The following is a 20,321-nucleotide window of genomic DNA, read 5'->3' as shown; positions in this document are numbered from 1 at the left end:
TCCAATGGTGGTGAGGTCATTAAATGTTGATAAAGACCCTTTTAGACCTCAAGAAAAAGATGAAGAACTACTTGGTCCTGAAGTACCATATCTTAGTGCTATAGGAGCACTAATGTATCTTGCTAATTATACTCGACCCGATATAGCATTTGCTGTAAATTTGTTAGCAAGATATAGTTCTTCACCTACAAGAAGACATTGGAATGGAGTAAAACAAATACTCCATTACCTTAAAGGCACTATGAATATGGGCTTGTTTTACCCAAATGATTCAAAATTAGATCTAATGGGTTATGCAGATGCAGGTTATTTATCAGATCCTCATAATGGTCGATCACAAACAGGATATTTGTTCACATGTGGTGGCACAACGATTTCATGGCGATCTGTGAAACAAACAATAACAGCAACATCGTCAAATCATGCAGAAATTTTAGCATTACATGAGGCAAGTCGTGAATGCGTTTGGTTAAGGTCTATAATTCAACATGTGCGACAAACTTGTGGTTTATCCTTGGGAAAAATGAAACCAACAACGATATATGAAGACAATAGTGCATGCATTGCTCAATTGAAAGAAGGATATATTAAAGGAGACAGAACAAAACATATTCTTCCAAAATTCTTTTTCACTCATGATCTTCAAAGAAATGGTGATGTAGAGATCCAAAAGATTCGCTCATGTGAAAATCTAGCAGATTTATTTACAAAGTCTTTGCCAAGGAGAACTTTTGAGCAATTGGTTCACAGGATTGGACTCCACCATCTTAATGATGTAAGTTTACATGAGGGGGAGAAATAGAAGATGCAAAGAACAATATTATATAGAATGATGTACTCTTTTTCCTTCACTAGGTTTTTATCCCAAAGGGTTTTTCCTAGTAAGGTTTTAACGAGGCACATTCTTTTATCAATGGACACCCAAGGGGGAGTGTTATGAATTAATGGTCGTCCATTGATTTATACAATTACTCATATGATTGATAATCATATTATTCATTACTCTTTATGTAATATTTTGTATTTACTATTTGATTTTATATCCTTTCTGGGTTACCATATTGTATCTATAAATAGGACTCGTCCTATCAGTAATAAGACACACATACAAACAGAAGTTGCTCCCTACTCTCTCATTCTCTATTCTTCCTCTCCTTTGTCTCTCTTATTACCTTTATTTTATAACAATATAACATTTTTTTATCTCCATACCCAAACTTAGTTAATGTGAGGATTTTCCTTAAAACGTGGTCGAATGAATTAGACAAGATCTTCTACGTTCTATGTTATATCTTAATAACTAATATTTAATACTCATTAATATCACATTTAATCATTATTTCTTATATTTAAAAAGTTGAAAATTATAAAAAAAATTTAAAATTACATTTATAACTAATATTTAATACCCATTAATATTTCATTTAATCATTATTACATCAATCAATATTCTTATATTTAAAAAAATAAAAATTATAAAAGAAAATTTAAAATTACATTGACCTCGCAAGATCATATCATTCCCTTTCTCAAAAGTAGAACTCCACATAACTCTCATAAAAAGAAAACTCAATTTTATCAACCTCATATTTTATTTGTATTACAAGTGTATCCTTTTATGATATGAATTAGACAATTCTACATTCCACTTTATATCTCAAAAACTCATTTAATATCCACTAATGGTGTATTTAATCATCATTATTTCTTATATTTTAAAAGATAAAAATTATAAATAAAACTTAAAATTGTTATAAAATAAAACTAATAAAAGGTACAAGAATAAATGATAGAAGGAAGATTAGACAATGAGAGAATATGGAACAACTTTATGTGTCTTATTAGTACCATGTCTTATTACCGATAAGAAGAGTCCTATTTATAAATACAACATGGTAACCTATAAAGGATACAAATCAAATAATTAATATAAATATTTACATAGAGACTAACGAGTAACGAATCATATGAGTATCAATTATATCAATCATATGATTAATTGTATCAGATCAATGGACGACTATTAATTCATAACATTCCCCATAGGAAAAATCCTTTGGGATTAAAACCTAGTGAAGGAAAAAGAGTACACCATTCTATATAATATTGTTCTTTACATCTTCTATTTCTTCCTCTCATATAAACTTACATCATTAAGATGACATAGTCCAGTCTTCTATTATCCCATAGGAAAAATCCTTTGGGATAAAAACCTAGTGAAGGAAAAAGAGTACACCATTCTATATAATATTGTTCTTTACATCTTCTATTTCTTCCTCTCATATAAACTTACATCATTAAGATGGCATAGTCCAATCTTGTGAACCAATTGTTCAAAGTTTTTCTTGGCAAAGACTTTGTAAATAAATCTGCTAGATTTTCACATGAACAAATCTTTTAGATCTCTACATCATCCTTTCTATTGAATAATGCACTATTGTCTTCACATATGGTTGTTAATTCCATCTTTGTCGGGGATAGCCACAAGTTTCTTGCATATGTTGAAATATAGACCTTGACTAAACATATTCACGACTTACCTCATGTAATGCTAAAAATTATACATGATTTTGACGATGTTGTTGTTATGGTCTCTTTCACATATTGTCATGAAATCATTTTGCTACCATATATGAATAAATATCTTGTTTGTGATAAACCATTGTGACACAGTGAGAATATAATAAATAACATACATCTGAATAATCCATTAGATCCAATTATGAATCATTTGGATAAAATAATTCCATATTCGTAGTACCCTTAAGATAACAGAGTATATTTTTTACTCCAATCCACTATCTTCTTGTAGGTGAAGAACTATATCTTGCTTATCAAATTTATAACAAATGAAATATCATATCAAGTATAATTAGCAAGATACATTAGTGCTCTTATCACACTAATGTATGGTACTTCTGGACCAAGAAGATTTTCATCATTTTCTTGAGGTTTAAGAAGAGCACTTATCAACATCTAACGACCTTACAACTATTAGAGTGCATAATGGATGTGACTTGTCCATTTAGAACATTTTATGCACCTTAATTATATAAGCCTATTGATGTATAAAAACCTCCTTTGTTTAAATACTCAATTTGTAATCTCAAACAAAAATTTTGCCTTTTCAAAATCCTTCACCTCAAATTCTTTATTTAAGAAATCAATTGTCTTTGTGATCTCATTAGGAGTTCCAACGATGTTTATGTCATCTACATAAACAATTATTATGGCAATTTCATTTTTTGATCTTTTCAAATAAATACAAGAACAAATAGGATCATTTATATATCCTTCTTTTAATAAGTACTCAATAAGATGGTTATACCACACACGTCTTGATTGCTTTAATCAATAAAAGGGCTTGTTCAATTTTATTGAATAACCCTCGTTAAAATTTTCCTTGTTGGGCAAATAAAATCCTTCAAGGATTTTCATATAAATATGATTCTTAAGAGAACTGTACAAATAGATTGTAACATCATCCATTAGAAGTAAATGCAAACCTTGTTGTGCAACTAAGATAATCAAATATTGCAATGTTGTTGCATTCAATACCAGTGAATATGTGTTTTCACAAATCAATATTAGGTTTTGTGAAAACCTTGAGCAACCAATTGTGCTTTGTATCTAACAATTTCATCATTCTTAATTTGATTTTTGCACAAAAATTCATATGTACCCAAAGTTTCACATCTTCAGGTGTGCGAACTATAGATCCAAAAACCTTTCCTTTAGCAAGTAAATCTAATTATTGTTCTTTGCATATTTTCATTTTGGCCTATTGATCCCCATTGTCATTCATAACATTCATCACTATATTATATGTTAAATTTTCGTCAATGTTGACTTCATTTTGGTTCCATATTATATGATTCATGACATAATCTATTAAGATCTCATCATTTTGAACAATTTCAAGTACCTGAGGTTCTTCTAGAACTGAATCATTAATTATGTCAAATGAATCTTTTGAGATTACCAACTTTTCGATTAGGTCATCTTGCATTTTAGCTTCTTTCTCATTCAAGAGTTTTTATCTTTGGAACCAATAGACCTACCATGCTTCAAGCATGTTATGAATTAATATCAATTATTTTCAGAGCATTAGCAAATGGTATTAGTTACCCTTCTTTTGTCAGTAAAACATAAGGTAATTGATTGACTAATTTTGAAAATGAATTATCCTTTGAACTTCTAGTTCACATTCTTTTGTATGAGGATCAAGACAAGATAATGATAATTCATTCCAACCAATACCTTTTTCCAATTGTTTTCTTTCTCCCCCTAATGTTGGAAAAACTTATTCATCAAAGTGACAGTCAAAAAGTCAAATTGTAAATAAGTTTCATGTTGGTAGTTCAAGATATTTCATTATTGAGGGAGAATCACATCCAACATATATTCTCAATTGCGTTTGAGGACCCATCATAGTCCCTTTTGGTAGGGGAAACATATACACCACACCCTAAATTCTTACATGAGTCATTGAACAAAAACCAACAACATAATAGAGTATTTGTGATAACTTGTTAGTTTGATGCGAATCAATAATGCAACATGCAAAATTGCATATGCTCAAGTAGCCATCGAAAGATTAGCTCTCATAAGTAATGGTCTTCCAACCAATTTTAGACATTTTAGTAATGATTTCGCAAGTCTATTTTGAGTATGAACATGTGCTATTGGATGCTCAAATTCAATTCCAATTGATGTACAATATTCATGAAAAGGATGAGATGTAATTTCACCAGTATTATCAAAACATATTTTCTTAATTGGATAATCTGGGATATAAGCTCTTAATTGTACTAATAACTTTGAAAATACTTGATTGCAAGTTAATAATAAACAAATATGTGACCATCTAGTTTATGCATAAATTAAAACCATGAAATATATAAATTATCCACATGATAGGTGTATTGGACCATAAATATCACTATATATTTGTTTTGAAAATGAGATTGGCTCATTTATAATTTTTCTAGTGATGGTCGTATTATCAACTTTTGTGAACTTATAGTTCATGATAACTCATTGGTATGAAGAAGTTTCTTGACTCTTAAGTGGGTGTCCACATGATTTTTTCAACTATTTTTAGCATCATGATATATTCAGGATGACCCAATCGATCAGGTCAAACAAGAAATTCATTTCTATTTGTAAGCTTCTAGTTTACAATGACATGTGTCTCAATTGCATTACTATATATGCAGTATAAGCCATAAGAGAAGACTAATAATTTCTCCAATACACATTTTATATTTGACTCAATTTGAGTGATATAAAGATATTCAATAATATCAAGATGAGTAACATCCATATGGCTATAATCAGAATCACCATCATCATGAGCAAAATGTGTTTCTATGTTCTTCTCATTATTTGTACGATGCTTTGGTGTACAACAAGTACAAATCAAATGGTCTTATTTGTACCATCGTAATGATAATATATACTTTCATCTTATTTGCCAATATTTCACATTTTTCTTTTCCCTTTTTCACATTATCGTGTCACTTCTGGTGACAAAATGTGTCTTTGAAATTTCTTTTACAACCATGTCCATAATCAATATCACGATCATAAAAATATAAATCAAATGTTGTTGCATTCACTTCTGGGAATGGAGTAGAACCAATTGGACATGTTTCACGATTTTTTTATTAAAAGCTCGTTACTATGTCCAGCCATACAAAGACATGAAATAAATTCATAATATTTATTGCTGCATTCACTTTTGGGAATGGAACAGATTGGGTGAATCTCATGATTTGTCATCAAAAGCTTCATTGTTTTGTTCAACCCTACAAAGACATGAAATAAATTTATAATATTTGTGAAATCTTTTATTTTTTTCACAATATTGTTGTTGTAGGAGCAAATTAGTTGCTCAGATGCTTTATTTCTTTATTTAATGGTATCACCAAGATTCATTGTATCTAAATGTATTTCAACATTTTATATCCAATATAAATAATTCTTCCTTATAATATCAAGGGTCACAAATTCAAATTTTGCAACGTTTAGCATGTTTAGAATTAGCACATAAAATAATAATATTAATAATAATAATAATCATCAAAATAATAATAATAATAATAATAATCACTGTTATAATAAAAATAAAAATAACAAGACGAAGATGAAAAATGATAAAGTCAAACAATTCTCCTTAGAATAACAAGAATATAAGGTAAAATTGTAAATGAAGAAAGGATTAGAAAAAACTTGTATTAAGACACGTAGAGTTATCGTTAGCTTCCACTTGTCCTCAGTTGGTTGGTGCATCGTGCTGATAGAAGGAAGATTAGAGGATGAGATAATAGGGAACAACTTTTTTGTGTGTCTTATTACTGATAGGAAGAGTCTTATTTATAGATACAACATGGTAATCCAATAAAAGATACAAATCAAATAATTAGTATAAATATTTAATGAATCATATGAGTATCAATTATATCAATCATATAACTAACTAACTAATTGTAACTAACTAACTAACTAACAATGTCAAATTAATGGACAACCACTAATTCATAACAAAACTTACATTGACATTGCAAGATCATATCATTCCATCCTTCACGAACATGCGGGCTAGAATGTCATGAATGTACTTCCTCTCAAAGAAACATAATACCTACATCAAATATTTGCACATTATCTTTATTATCATTTTCTTCTTCAATGATCACCTTTTTCTCACTTTTTTTCTTCTTTTCTCTTTTATATATATATATATATATATATATATATATATATATATATATATATTCTTGAATCTCTTTTTCTCTCGACTCCTCCTCTTTTCTTTTTCTCTCGACTCCTTCTCTTTATGTTTTTTTTTCTCAGCACCTCTTTTATTTCATATTCTTCACCAATTTTCTACGTGATTTTCATTACTATTATAAATCTAAACTTTAAATATACTCATGATCAACTTATATTTAACTATTTCATATATTAAATAAATTATTAAAAAATATGTGTACGCACCATCTCATATTATATAACATTTTATAAATTAGAGACTTTTAGTTTATGTAACATGCATAAGATAAAAAATCTTCTCTCATTATATAACATTTTATAAATCAGAGAGATTTAGTTTATATTACACGCATAAGATAAAAAATCTTCTCTCACATCTAATGTCTATTAGTTAAAATAGAATAAATTTTATTTTTTAAATAAAACAGTTTTAATAACCTAATAAATTTTAAACTTTTGGAGCTTTGTAGTACGGCTTTTTGCTGCGTTTGGTATCTTCACATGTAAGTGTCGTCAAAGTACTACTATAACTCTTGTTTGATAATACAAAAATATCAAGAAAATATATAATATCAATCTTCTCAAATAGTTTTTCATGTAGAATAATGTAGAATAATGTGATTCCTAACTTTTTATTATGAAGGAAAATACATAGAAATACGTAAGAATAGAATTATGTTAATCTTACAAGGTTGTTTTTCATAAAAAATTTGTAACTCTGAATTTTCCTATGAAAGAAAAAAATACCTTGAAGCATGATCAATCTTTATCTGATTCAAATAAATATTTTCATCAACATGCTTTTAAATAAAAATATATAATTCTTTTTCTACAGATATTTTGGAGAAAATAAATATTTTAATTAACGATCACATCAATTTTTATACGTTTAATTAAAAATACCATCTTTAGAGACGTTATAAAGTGCTAATAGATTATCAGTGCCCGATGAATTCTCAAATTCAAACTTGAGACTATTCTTATTTTTCATACGGAATTAACTTTCAAACCTAAACTTGATTTGAAAGACTATTTTTTGTAAGGGTTTTTTATAATTTTAATAAATAAATTAAGGTGACAACTCCTATTTATTTTAAATTCATTTTAAAATTATTTTTTCCGTCTCTTCTTTGTCCTGATTGGGACACAAGGCTTACGGTCTCAAGAAAGAAAAAAGGTTTTTGATGCCACTATATATCACAGAATCACTGAACACGCTTGTTGTATCTTGTTAACACTAGGCCCAACATCTCAAAATTATCACTATGCTCGAAAGCCAAATATTTGAGTTTCATGAATACTGTATAATTCTAATTCCAATTATTAAAAAGAAAAATAGACCTTATCGAACTTTGAAGATTTAAGAAAGTACTTTATTGATAACAATGACTAAGAATCACTTTTGTTTCTTGCCAACTAATTTGATTATAATACTATTTATAAAACGCAAGCGCATTTAAATAAAGTTAACATTTAAACCACAATATGATAAATGAAGACTGGTATTTTGACATCATTCTTTTTTTTACTATCATTTGACACTATCTTTCATAATTATTTACTTTTTCTTTCTTCTAAAAACATAAAAGTTAATTTTTCTTAAGACTATTTTACCCTTATACAAATTGTCAAATGCTCGTTGAATGGTGTCAAATAACGTTTTTCCATGATAAATGTCCTACGATAAATGTTTTATTGTCCAATTCGGGAATGTAAGTATGTTTACTAGTTCATGAATACTGTAAACAAAGAGTTTTTCATTTTTACAACAGTGTTAGCAACATGTATTGCTTAATCGAGAACAAAATATGAATTCACTCAAAATATGGTTTAATTTATGTTTCTATTCAATAGTCAACGCTTTTGATTTCCAAAGGGGACAAACATTTTTTTTCATGTAACCATCTCCTTATACAATCTGCATGGTATTCATGTCCGCATTGAAGAATGTCAATCTCTTCCTTGTTCTTATATTCATATTATAAAATTATGCATGTGCATTCTCATAAATAAAAGAAAGAGAAAAACATATTTCTAATACATAAAACTTGAATGAATAAAATATACATGTTATATTTTATACCTGACATATTATACAAAGATCAGTTTCCTGATCTTCAAAAGTTGACCCCTCCAAGTTCTTAGGTACTAGACAAGCTTTAAATTTTGTCTGCACTTGTCTTGCAATAATGTCTTCCAACAAACCTCTTTCTATGTTGCCATTGCCTAGCCTTTCACCTAACTCAAGAAGCTCTTGTTGATCAATTAACGGTTAGCAATTTATAATTTTTATAGTCACTAAGGTTTTAGCATTCATAAAAAAATGCATTAGACTATTTATATATAATATTCTTGCCTCATATGACATGTCGTGAATGTCCAAACGCATATCATTATAAGGGTCACCTAATGAAGGAGATTCATGTTCAAGAAAAGAGAATAACAAGAAAGAAAGTAGGTTTTTAAGGAATAGGAATTACCAAAAGAGAATGACATATTACACGAAATGAAGGAGGATGAAAATTATGCATGTTGTCTCTATGAGGTGCATTTTGTATGGGCATCGAAGAACTTTTTGAATGATTTGGTGTTGTTGGAACTCTATATGATGGGTCAGTCACGTTGGAATTAAAGATGGAGTGACCTGTGACATCTTGCGCATAATACTGCCAACGGGGAGATATGTGGTGGTGCCTTCTTCAGAGACCCATTCTTGTATTCTCTAATGAGCTTCCATTAGCACCGGGAAATGGAGCTGGAGAAAATGATCAACAAATGACCAAATCAATTCACCATGTCAAGAATCAACATTGGTAAGGTAATGTTGATATACATGAATACATTATAAAGAGAACAAAATAGAACAAGTAGAGAAAGAAAGAGAGACATTTTACCTTGTACATAGGAGATTGGAAGAGATTGATACCAAGCCCAAGCCAAAGCATCAATGGTTAGAGTGACGATGATGAAGTCCATGATGTTGAATGCAAAGAACTACTTTTTTGGCGATAGCGGAAGAAAATTTTAAGAAATGAGTAATTTAATTTGTAAATTTATCGTAACATTATTAAAAAGATGATAATTTAAATAAGGTAAAGGTTAAAGAGGGAAATCTATTACTAAAGATAATTTAATTTCAAAAATTTAATTGTAAATATTCAGTTTAAGTATTTAATGATAAGTGAAATCATTACTATTAAAGATAATTTAATCTTTAAAATCTAATTCTAAATATTCATTACAACTTACCTTGGTATCTTGAATTATTATATGTGAATCTTTAGGTGACACAAAGTTAGGACAACTTCGCTTTAGGAAGGAGGGTACGATAGAGAGGACTATCTTTTTATTCAATATACTGGTGAGTGATTCTTCAGGTGACATGAAGTTGAGGGGACAAAAAATGATATGATCCTTACCGAAAAGAGAACAATCTTTTCTAAATTTGAATATCTTTTGTAAAGAATAATTAAAATAAGAGTAAAGAACGCGAAATAAGACAGAAATGGAATGTGCCACAATCTAGTAGATTGATAAGTAAAGGAAGATTCACCACAAAGAGGTCCCTCTTTGATAAGAACCCAATCAAAAGAGTAGATGCCACAATCAACGATAGATAAGTCAAGTTGCCACAATCCAATCCACGATTGATAAGTCAAGACGCCACGATCGAGATTGATAAGCTTTTCGAAGGTTCGCCACAAAGATCTTTGTCTTTGATATGAACATAATAATATTGATGCCACAAAGAACCTAGTCTTTGATAATTCAAAGAGGATTCACCACAAAGACCTTTGTCTTTGATAAGAACGTTAAGGCTTAAGCCAAGAATCAAGAGAATCCTCTCTTAAATGAGCTAATTATAGTAATGGCTGAAAAGTGATTACAATTGTTTAGACCTTGAAATTTATAGGTGATAATGTAGATTTTTACCATTATCTTGGCTATCTTTTGCTAACAGAATCAACTCCTATTGAGCTTTTAACCCATTTAATCCTCGCTTTTACTTTGCTTTTGTGAATAAATACAATATGGGTTACATAGATCTAATTATACCATTAATCCCCTTTTTTGTGTCCAATTTAATGATAGGAATCCTTTGTCTCAAACCGAAGAAGTTGTCAACCAGAGAAGAAAGAAGAAAAAAAAACAAAATTGAAGATTTGACCCTGCATCCAGCACTGAGTACCAGAAAGTCAAGGCTCAACGCCATTTGCCTCACATTTTTCAAAGCTCAGCACCAGGATCAGCGTTGAGCGCCAGTTGATTCGAATTTTTGGACACTCAACGCCATTTGGTTCGCATTTTTGGGCGTTGAGCGCTGATTAGCTAGCAAAGTTGGACGTTGAATGGTGTGGGGATAGTGTTGAGCGGCACTTGTCCTAATGTGGCAAAATTTTTAACCTATTTCTTTTGGATTCTCAATGGGAAGGCATCTTTGGACGTGAGAGGCACGAAAGAACACGTTTTGAAGAGCTTGGAGGTTTGCCAGGGTTTGTGGGGACAATTCCTTCTTCCTCTTTGTATCTCCTTTCTCTTCCATTCTTCCATTAATAAGCTTGAGCCTCCATGACAATGGAGAGCTAAACCCATTTTTGTTGGGGTTAGATGTAGCCTCTGAACTCTTGTGTAAATTGCAAATGTTTTAATTATATATATGCCTCTTTCATTAAATGTTAGTCTTCTTGTTTCTTCACTTAATGCTAGCACTGATTTGACCATCCATTACATGATATTTGGTTCATGGGATGTGAAAATATCTTTTAAAACCTTAATTTGGAACAAGAAAACTCAATGGAGCTTGTTGTAAGACCCGTGAAAATTAATTAATTAATAAATGCGGGTAGTGGGAGCCTTTATGGCATTTAATTCTGACATGTATGACATGAAAAAGTACTAGCTTAAGTGATTGAGAGTACTTGGTTTGTGTGAGAGGACTTGGGTTCAAGTCCTATGTATGCCATTTATGTACTATTTAATTTATAATTATTTTAATAATGTGCTGGATCATGATGAGTGATAACATAATTATAGAATTATGTGAATTATCATGAAACATGAATTTGTTGAATGGTAGGAGTTGATTTTGGTGCGCAATGATTATAGTTTGGGGAAGACACATGAATGTTACCTAACAGTTTTAAAGCCTCTTGGAATGGAATAATCTTGTGGTAAATTGCTATAATGACATGGTGAGAGTTGTAAATATCTATACATGGATATGAATATAATGCACTAGTATAAAGGATTGTATAAGACCCGTGAAAATTAATTAATTAATTAATTAATAAATGTGGGTAATGGGAGCCTTTATGGCATTAAATATGATTGATGTGATGTGGAAAAATACTAGCTCAAGTGTGAGAGGACTTGGGTTCAAGTCTTATGTATGAAAATTATGTGTTATTTAATTATTATTATTTTTAAATATATGTTGATCATGTTGACAGATAATATAATCATTGAATTATATTAATCATCATGAAACATGAATTGATTGAATGGTTGGGCATTGATTTGGAATTGGCATGGTTGTGGGTTCAAGCCTTGGAGAACCCAAATTAAACTTTATTTTTTGCTAAACTTAGTTTTGGCTTGAATATGAAAGGGTAGATGAAACCCTAGCCCCAGCCAAGGAGGGCTGGAAAACCATCATGAGACAACTAATGAATGGTAATTAACATAAGATTAATGCTATTTTTCGTTTTGCCTCATTAAACCCACATTAAGACACCAATTAGAGGCTAATTAAGAGAAAATGAGAGAGGTTTTGTGGCTGGTTTTACTGGATTGGTTGAGGGAGACAAAAATCAGAGTGAAGAGAGTGTGTTAAGTGAATCATTGAGGCTGATTTGAGGAGAACTAAGGAAGGCTATTGGAAGCAAGGGAGAATCAAGAGTCATTCAAGCTTTTAAGCAAAAGGATCCAAGTTAGGGGTGCTGTCAACGCGTTTAATTGATTAAATTATTGCATGAATTGTATAATATATGTATATTGATCATGCACCCTTCATTTTCTATGGATTTCACGAGTTTCTGGAATTTCCAAAAACCGCCTAGCGGACTGATGGACGGCCGCCAGGCAACACATCAAATTCTACCTAATACTGGGTTCCTAAAAGGGAATCGCCTGGTGGTAAATCCCTAACCGCCAAGCGATGCATGGATTAATTTACCCAGTTTTTCTGTTTCGTTGCACTGCCTAGCGGTGATGAACACCCATCAGGCGACACAGTGATCTTTTGGCTCGTACTTAATGTTTTAGGGTTCAGGAATGTTTTTGTTTGGGGGAAAATAAAGTCCTAATTATTTGTGAGTGATTAGGTGTCATGTCTCGTTGGATTAGATGTAATGGGGGGTAAATTGGATGATATTGTATGTACGGGGTTGTAAGGTGTGATGATTTGAGAATTTTAGTATCTGAAATCAAATAATGGGAATTTAATTTGAGTATTGATATTATCGAAATGGAAAAATTAGCCTGATTAAATTGTTAAGTAATTGGAAGTATGTTGTCAACTTGCATTGGATGAATCTTGGGAGAGAGGGTTGCGTAGGTGTTGTACGAGTGCTGGAATTTTCCAGAATTGATATGCACCGCCTGGCGGCAAGCTTCGAGCCGCTAGGTGATATGGGTAACAGTAGAGGTTGATTGTGTTCCGAGTGCAGTGAGGATGGAAACTGAACTTCGAGCCATTGAAGTGTACAAGGGAAAGATGAGATATGTGGGTCAAGGGTTGAAGTAAATTGGAAGGAGTAAAATGAGTAGATGTAAATACTATGTTATGATTAGATGGGATGTAGTGGATGCTGCGTTATTCAATCTTAGGTGGAGAAACCAGAGTTCTATTTTGTAAAAAGAAGGACTGAAATGTAGAACATTAAGGTTAATTAGAATTGCCAAATTGGAGATTTGAGTGCAATTGTGGTAAGTTGTGGTGGTGGTGTCATATAACTATGGCAGTGTCTTACTTATTGATTGGACAAATAATGTAATAGTAGAGGTATGAGATTAACAAGAGTATGTATGATCTTAGAAGCATTGAGGGTAACCAAGTCTATTCATTTATAACTTAGGTTAGTGAACCTAAACGAAATTCAGAATGTTGGTAGAAATCACTAGGAGCGAATATAATAGATTGGGAGAAATTCTATAGTGAGGATTTGTGCTTAATCATAGTGTAACATGTTCAAGATGCCTATAAGTCAGTACAATGCAGATTACTGGTGCAGCGCCTGGCGGCAGAGCGGGACCTGTCAGGCGATAACTGCCAAAACAATGGGTTCCTAGTGCTCGTGCGCTTGGCGGCATGGGTAGTCCCACCAGGCGATAACTACAGTAGAGGTATTTCCTGAGGAGCTACGCGCCTGGCGATACGTGTCCCCCGCCAGGCAATTTTACTGCACCAGCCTTGAGTTGCTGGTTCTGCATGTGTGATCTACAAGGCTTTTCAAATACTTTAAAGGTTGGCTTGCTGGCGTTCCTTGAGTTGAGCTCGGAACGTATCCCTTGAGTTGAGCTCGGGATAGGGGTTAAGCACGTGGCATTCCTCGAGTTGAGCTCGGAATGACATCCCTCGAGTTGAGCTCGGGATGACGGATGAACACGAGGAACCCTTGAGTTGAGATCGGGTTGACGAGTGTTGCTGGTGTGAGTGTGCTGGTTGTGGCCAATACGGATGGGTCCAAATAGATTGTCCTCCTTAATTGTAGCTAACGAGTTTGATAGTCTTAGGACGTTACGACTATGTTTGTATTTGGGAACCTCACCTTGCGTTACGTTATATGATCTGTAACATGGTTTCCCACACATGCTCTATCGGTTATCGCCGATAGGTATGACAGCAAGACACCTTGAAATAGTCACTAGAAGATGTAGAACATGAATAACATGGTTGTGGCCATGTGATATGGAATCAAATGAGGGAATTCCTATGGTTTGATTGTATGATATATATATATATATATATATATATATATATATATATATATATATAAGTGTGTTTTATATGTATGTTGTAAGACTCGTAGAATTTAATTAATTAAATATATAATTAATTAATAAATGCGGGAGGAGAAATAATTATGACATTAAATTAGGGTTGGTATGACATGGAAAAGTGCTAGCTCTTGTGGTTGAGAGCACTTTGATTGTGTGAGAGGACTTGGGTTCGAGTCCTATGTATGCTAACTTTTGTGCTATTATTTTATTATTTAATCTATGAAATCATGTTCTGGTATGATATGATGTCTGAATTGGATTTGTTAAGTATGAAACATGAATTGGCATGATGGTGTGATATTGATTTGGTAAGTGCATGGTTATGGTTCAAACCTTGGAGAATCAAACTAAAAACTTTATTTTTAGCATTTTTGGCTTTGAATTGAATATGAAAGGTTGGGAAAAACCCTAGATAGTTGAGAGGCAGCCTTGGGTAGCTAAAAAACAGATCATAAAGGTCAATTAAAGGGTAATTAACAGTACCAATAGGTAAATTTCGTTTTGGGTAATTAAACTCTACTAAAAGCCAAGTTTAAAAGGGTAAAAAGTGGTCATAGGGAAGGTTTTGGCAAGCTGGAATAGTAACCTGAGTTAGGGCACGAGAATCAGAGAGATTAGTGAGGATTGAGTGAGGTTCTGGTGAAGATTGAGTGAGCACACCAAGAAGGGGGAGACGGTGATCAAAGGAAAAAGCTTGAGGATTTCAAGTATAGCAAAGGAAATCAGGTTAGGGGAGCTGAACCACGTCTTATATCGTTTATTGAATAATTATATGATTGAAAGTATGTGTGTTTTGCTGAACTTGTATTATTGGATTGAAAATGCTGAGTTCTGGAAATTTTCTAGAAACCGCCTGGCGGGCTGTTCATAGCCGCCAGGCGGCGCATGTAGAGTTCGCCTATTCTGGGTTCCTGGGAGGGGACCGCCTGGCGGTACATACCCGACCGCCAAGCGACACATATTAATTTCACCAGTTCTGGAATTTTATTATGAACTGCCTGGCGGTGATGAACAACCGCCAGGCGACGCGAGTAAATGTTAGCGATTTTGGTATATTCTAGGTTCAAGGGTGAGTATGATTGGATGAAAATGTAGTGGTAAGTGTTAAGGGGTGATATGGCATGTGTTTTATTGATTTGTAGCGTAATTGAAGTCGTAAATTGATGGAACAATGTACATGAACTCTAGGGTTGAATGTTGGGTTACCATTAGTTATGATTCAAAATTGGATACTGGGAAATTGCAGTGGGATTAAACGATCATTATATTTGAGTCTGAATTGTCCTGATTGTGTTGGTATATGAGCGGAGACTGATGGGGATTCGCATAGAAGGAAGAATGGTGAAGTCAGAGGTGCTGGAAAGAATCTGGAAATACCTAGATGGTATGCACCGCCTGGTGGCACGGGGTTTGCTGCCAGGCGCCGACGCAGACATTATACCCCAGATTTGATGAAACAAATGCTGAGGGGCTGGGGGTTTGTTCTGGAGAGAATTGGTTCAGTACGGTGTAAATAGGGTTGGGAAATCCATGGGTCAGGAGCTGCTTTTCTACCTTGATTGTGGTCAAGTATGTGGGGTAGGTTTCTATGAATCAACGAGTTCAAGTAAGGCTTGAGGTGTTGAACTAAATTTTCTGATATGGGTATTAGTAATTTAGTTAACTTGGGTTCATAATACTGCTTGAAATAAAGTCGTAGAATCGGGACAGTTGGAACTGGGAACATAATTAGTTGGAGTACATTGTGGTTGGCCTAATTCTTAAGAAACAATGTGTTATGGGTATATGCTGTATATTTGGTGCCAGAAATCTAGTAGTCTTGAGGAAGAAATTTGAGATAGAGAACATAAACCAGAGGGGATGGCTGTACTGGTATGGCGCCTGGCGGGAGGGAACGAATCCACCAGGCGATAGAGGGAAGACAATGAGTGCCTGTTAGTGCAGCACCTGGCGGGAGAGCCTGTGGCGCCAGGTGATTTACACCCAATAGGAAGTCACTATCACGTAGGCGCTTGGTGGTAGGAGTAATACCGCCAGGCGGTACCTGGAGTAAGGAAAGTATTTGAGGCGCTGTGCGCCTGGCGGTACGCGACACCCGCCAGGTGGTTTGGGAGCTGGCAGCGCCTGGCGACACGTGTCCCCCGTCAGGCGATTTATACTACTGCAGCGTTGAGTTTTGATTGTGTATCTGTGATCTACAATGCGTCTAGTGGTGCTTTAAAGGTGGGGTTGCTGGTGTTCCTTGAGTTGTGGCTTGGAACGTATCCCTTGAGTTGTGGCTCGGGATAGGGGTTGTGGCCAGTACGGATGGGTCTAGATAGATTGCCCTCCTCAGTTGTTGGTTGACGAGTTTGGTAGTCTTAGGACGATACGGACTATGTTCGTATATGGGAACTCTACTTGGCGTTGCGGTGTATGATCCATAGCATGTTTTCCCGCACGTGCTCTATCGGTTGTGGCCGATAGGTATGGCAGTAAGTCACCTTGATGTAATCCTTAGACGATGTAGAACACGAATAATCTGATTCGGGGGTCGGATTGTAGGAATAAAAGTACAGGACAATGTGGGGAATTAAGTTAAGTGCTGTGATATGTATGCATGTTGATATATATGTTTATAGCATTGTATATATGTGATTTATTTGCTAAGCTCACCCTATCTGCGTGTGTTTGGCGATGATCGTGTACGCAATACACGAGAGCAGATGTTGATGATGCAGGTAGCTTTGGTGCAGCTTAGTTGCGGAGAGGGGTTCGATTGGGAAATTCTTATGTTATTTATTGCTTTTGAAAATAGTTGTAAACCTTAATGGGTAATTTTATAACATTGTGATTTTGGTATTTATAAACTTTATTCGATCGTATAATAAAATTTAAATTTTCCCGCGCTTTGGGAAAATGAGGTATTATTAAATGCGCTGAGTATTTTATTTTTCTCTATTTTATTTACAAACCCGTAATATCCTGACGGAATGTTACATATGTATATATATTTATATGTTTATTCTGTTAAGCTCACCCTATCTGCTTGTGGTTGGCAATGATAATGTATGCGGTACACGTGAGCAAATGATGTTGTTGTAGGTGGTTCTGGTGATGCTTAGCTACGGAGCGGGATAGCTTGGGAGTTTTATATTTTATGATTTGAAATAAATTGTAAACACTATGGATGTTTTATATTATTTTGAGTTTTATAAATTATGGAATTTTGGACTATTCATAAATTTAATAAAGTTTTAAATTTCCCGCGTTTTTGGGAAATGATGTTATATTAAATTACGAGTATTGAGTATTTTCCTTATTTTATTATTTAAATCCGTAATATCCTGACGGGATGTTACAATTTGGAGCCACCAGGTGGTATGTTACGAAAATAGTGGGGCATTGAACGCATGGCGCCTGGCGACATTGAGGGTTTCGCCAGGCGATACCTATAAATAGTGAGCACCAGAGGCGCTTAGCACTTGGCGGTACGCGTCCCCCGCCAGGCGGTCTGGAAGCACAATGCGCTTGGTGCCTCGTGAGTAGCGCCAGGCAGTTTTGGTGAGGCAAATGTATTTTGCTATGCTTTGGACTTGCGTGATTTACAAGGCTTTAGTGATGCTTCAAAGGTTGGCTTGCTGGTGTTCCTTGAGTTGTGGCTCGCGATAGGGGTAAGCACGTGGTATTCCTTGAGTTGTGGCTCATAATAGCATCTCTTGAGTTGTGGCTCGGGATGGTGGATGAACACGAGGAACTCTTGAGTTGTGGTTCAGTTTGGCGAGTGTTGCCGGTGTGAGTGTGCACGAAGCGGCATGTACGGATGGGTCCAATTAGATTTCCCTCCTTAGTGTTTAACTAACAAGTTTGGTAATCTTGGGACGTTACGAATGTTATTCGTATTGGGAACTTCACCTGGAGTTACGGTGTATGATCCGTAGTATGGTTTCCCACACGTGCTCTATCAGTTATGGCTAATATGTGTGACAGCAAGACATCTTGAGGTATTCACTAGAAGACGTATAACACGAGTAAGATAGTGGTGGCCATGTGGTGTGAAATCAAAGGATGGAAATTCCTTTGGTGTACTCATTGTATGATTTTATCTAATGAAAATATATGGTTTATATATATGTTTGTCTAATTGTTAGCTCACCCTATGTGCTTGTGTTTGGCGATGATCGTGTACGCGGTATACGTGAGCAAAGGATGTTGCAGGTGGATCTGGTGAGGCATAGAGCCGGAGCAGGGCTAGTCTAGGATAAAGAATTTTGTCAGAACTTTCATATTTTTATGATTTTAAATAAATTGTAATCGTTTATATTACTCAAATTTTGATAATTAAATTGTGTTTATAATTACGGAATTTGAATTATTGTTGACGTAATAAAAGTTTAAATTTCCCGCGTTTTGGGAAATGAGGTTTCTTTAATTGGCGATTAATTACTATTTATTTATTTTATTATTTAAATCCGTAATATCCGGTCGGGATGTTACACTTGTATCTAGGAGTGTGGCTTGACCCATTTGTTGTCTTAAATCCTAGTGCATAAAGCATATTTGCATATTAAGAGTTCAATGGGATTGACTCTTAATAAGGAAATTTAGGCTCAATCCATTAAGGAATTAGGGTTTGAGTAGAATTGTGGGTTGACATTAGCATATTGATGTAGAGAATGTAAAATTGTATTTGCATGACAACAAAGTAGGTGATTCTAACCCCGACAATATCAATTCATATCATTTCTAATATTTTCCATTAACTAAGTGCCTTTAACTTCCAAAGTTCATCTTTAATCAATTATGCACAAATTTACTTTCGCACATGAAACTCAAAATTATGGAATCATTCTTTAGTTTAAATTAGTTATTAATTGCACTATTGATTAGTATTACACGAGTCTATTGGGAAATGATATCCCGACCTTAGTGGTTACTACTTGCGCGATTTGGTACGCTTGCCAGAGTCTTAACAATAGGCTTTAAAACATAAAAGATAAAAGATAAAAACGAAATAAAATATCAAAAGATATCAAAATATATCTGAAATATCAAAAGATATCAAAAGATATCCAAAAATATCGTAAGATACCAAAAGATATCAAAATATCAAAAGATATCCAAAAATATCGTAAGATACCAAAAGATATCAAAAATATCAAAAGATATAAAAAGATATCCATGATATCAAAAGATATCCAAAAATATCAAAGGATATCAAAAGATAATAAAAAAACATAAGCTGAGTCATTTACATAATTAAATATAATTAATAAATTTAATTATATAAATTATTCTTTAATTATATGATCTTCATGTCTCGTGTTATTTAATGCTAAAAGCTCCTAGTTAAGTTATTCTTATATATATTCAGGAAATAGTCCTCTATCATAACCTCCTTCCCAAAGCGAAGTTGTCCTCAACTTCGTGTCACCTGAAGATTCCTTCACCATTGTATTGGATAAAGAGATAATCCTCTATCATACTCTCGTTCCTAAAGCGAAGTTGGTGCTCAACTTTGTGTCACCTGAAGATTTCTTCACCTTTGTATTGGATCAAGAGAT

General features: G+C 33.5%; 1 protein-coding gene across 1 annotated transcript in view; it reads right to left on the bottom strand.

The window, feature by feature from the left end:
* Nucleotides 1–10,990, bottom strand: part of LOC146880967 (putative E3 ubiquitin-protein ligase ZFP1) — a 58,627-nt gene extending 47,637 nt beyond the window's left edge. Inside the window, exons 1-4 of the mRNA XM_085669194.1 lie at nucleotides 10,967–10,990; nucleotides 9,280–9,443; nucleotides 9,136–9,239; nucleotides 8,861–9,033 (exon numbers count right to left, since the gene is read on the bottom strand). Of these exons, the coding sequence (XP_085525320.1) occupies nucleotides 8,861–9,033; nucleotides 9,136–9,239; nucleotides 9,280–9,443; nucleotides 10,967–10,990 (465 nt within the window). The remainder of the gene's footprint in view (nucleotides 1–8,860; nucleotides 9,034–9,135; nucleotides 9,240–9,279; nucleotides 9,444–10,966) is intronic.
* Nucleotides 10,991–20,321: the final 9,331 nt, after the last annotated feature.

This window comes from Vigna unguiculata, chromosome 11 (assembly GCF_037176805.1).
Source record: "Vigna unguiculata cultivar grain cowpea cultivar isolate G323 ecotype 2 chromosome 11, ASM3717680v1, whole genome shotgun sequence".
Taxonomy (NCBI): domain Eukaryota; kingdom Viridiplantae; phylum Streptophyta; class Magnoliopsida; order Fabales; family Fabaceae; genus Vigna; species Vigna unguiculata.
The sequence above is the reverse complement of the archived record's forward strand: the minus strand, read 5'-3'. Positions and strand labels throughout refer to the sequence as shown.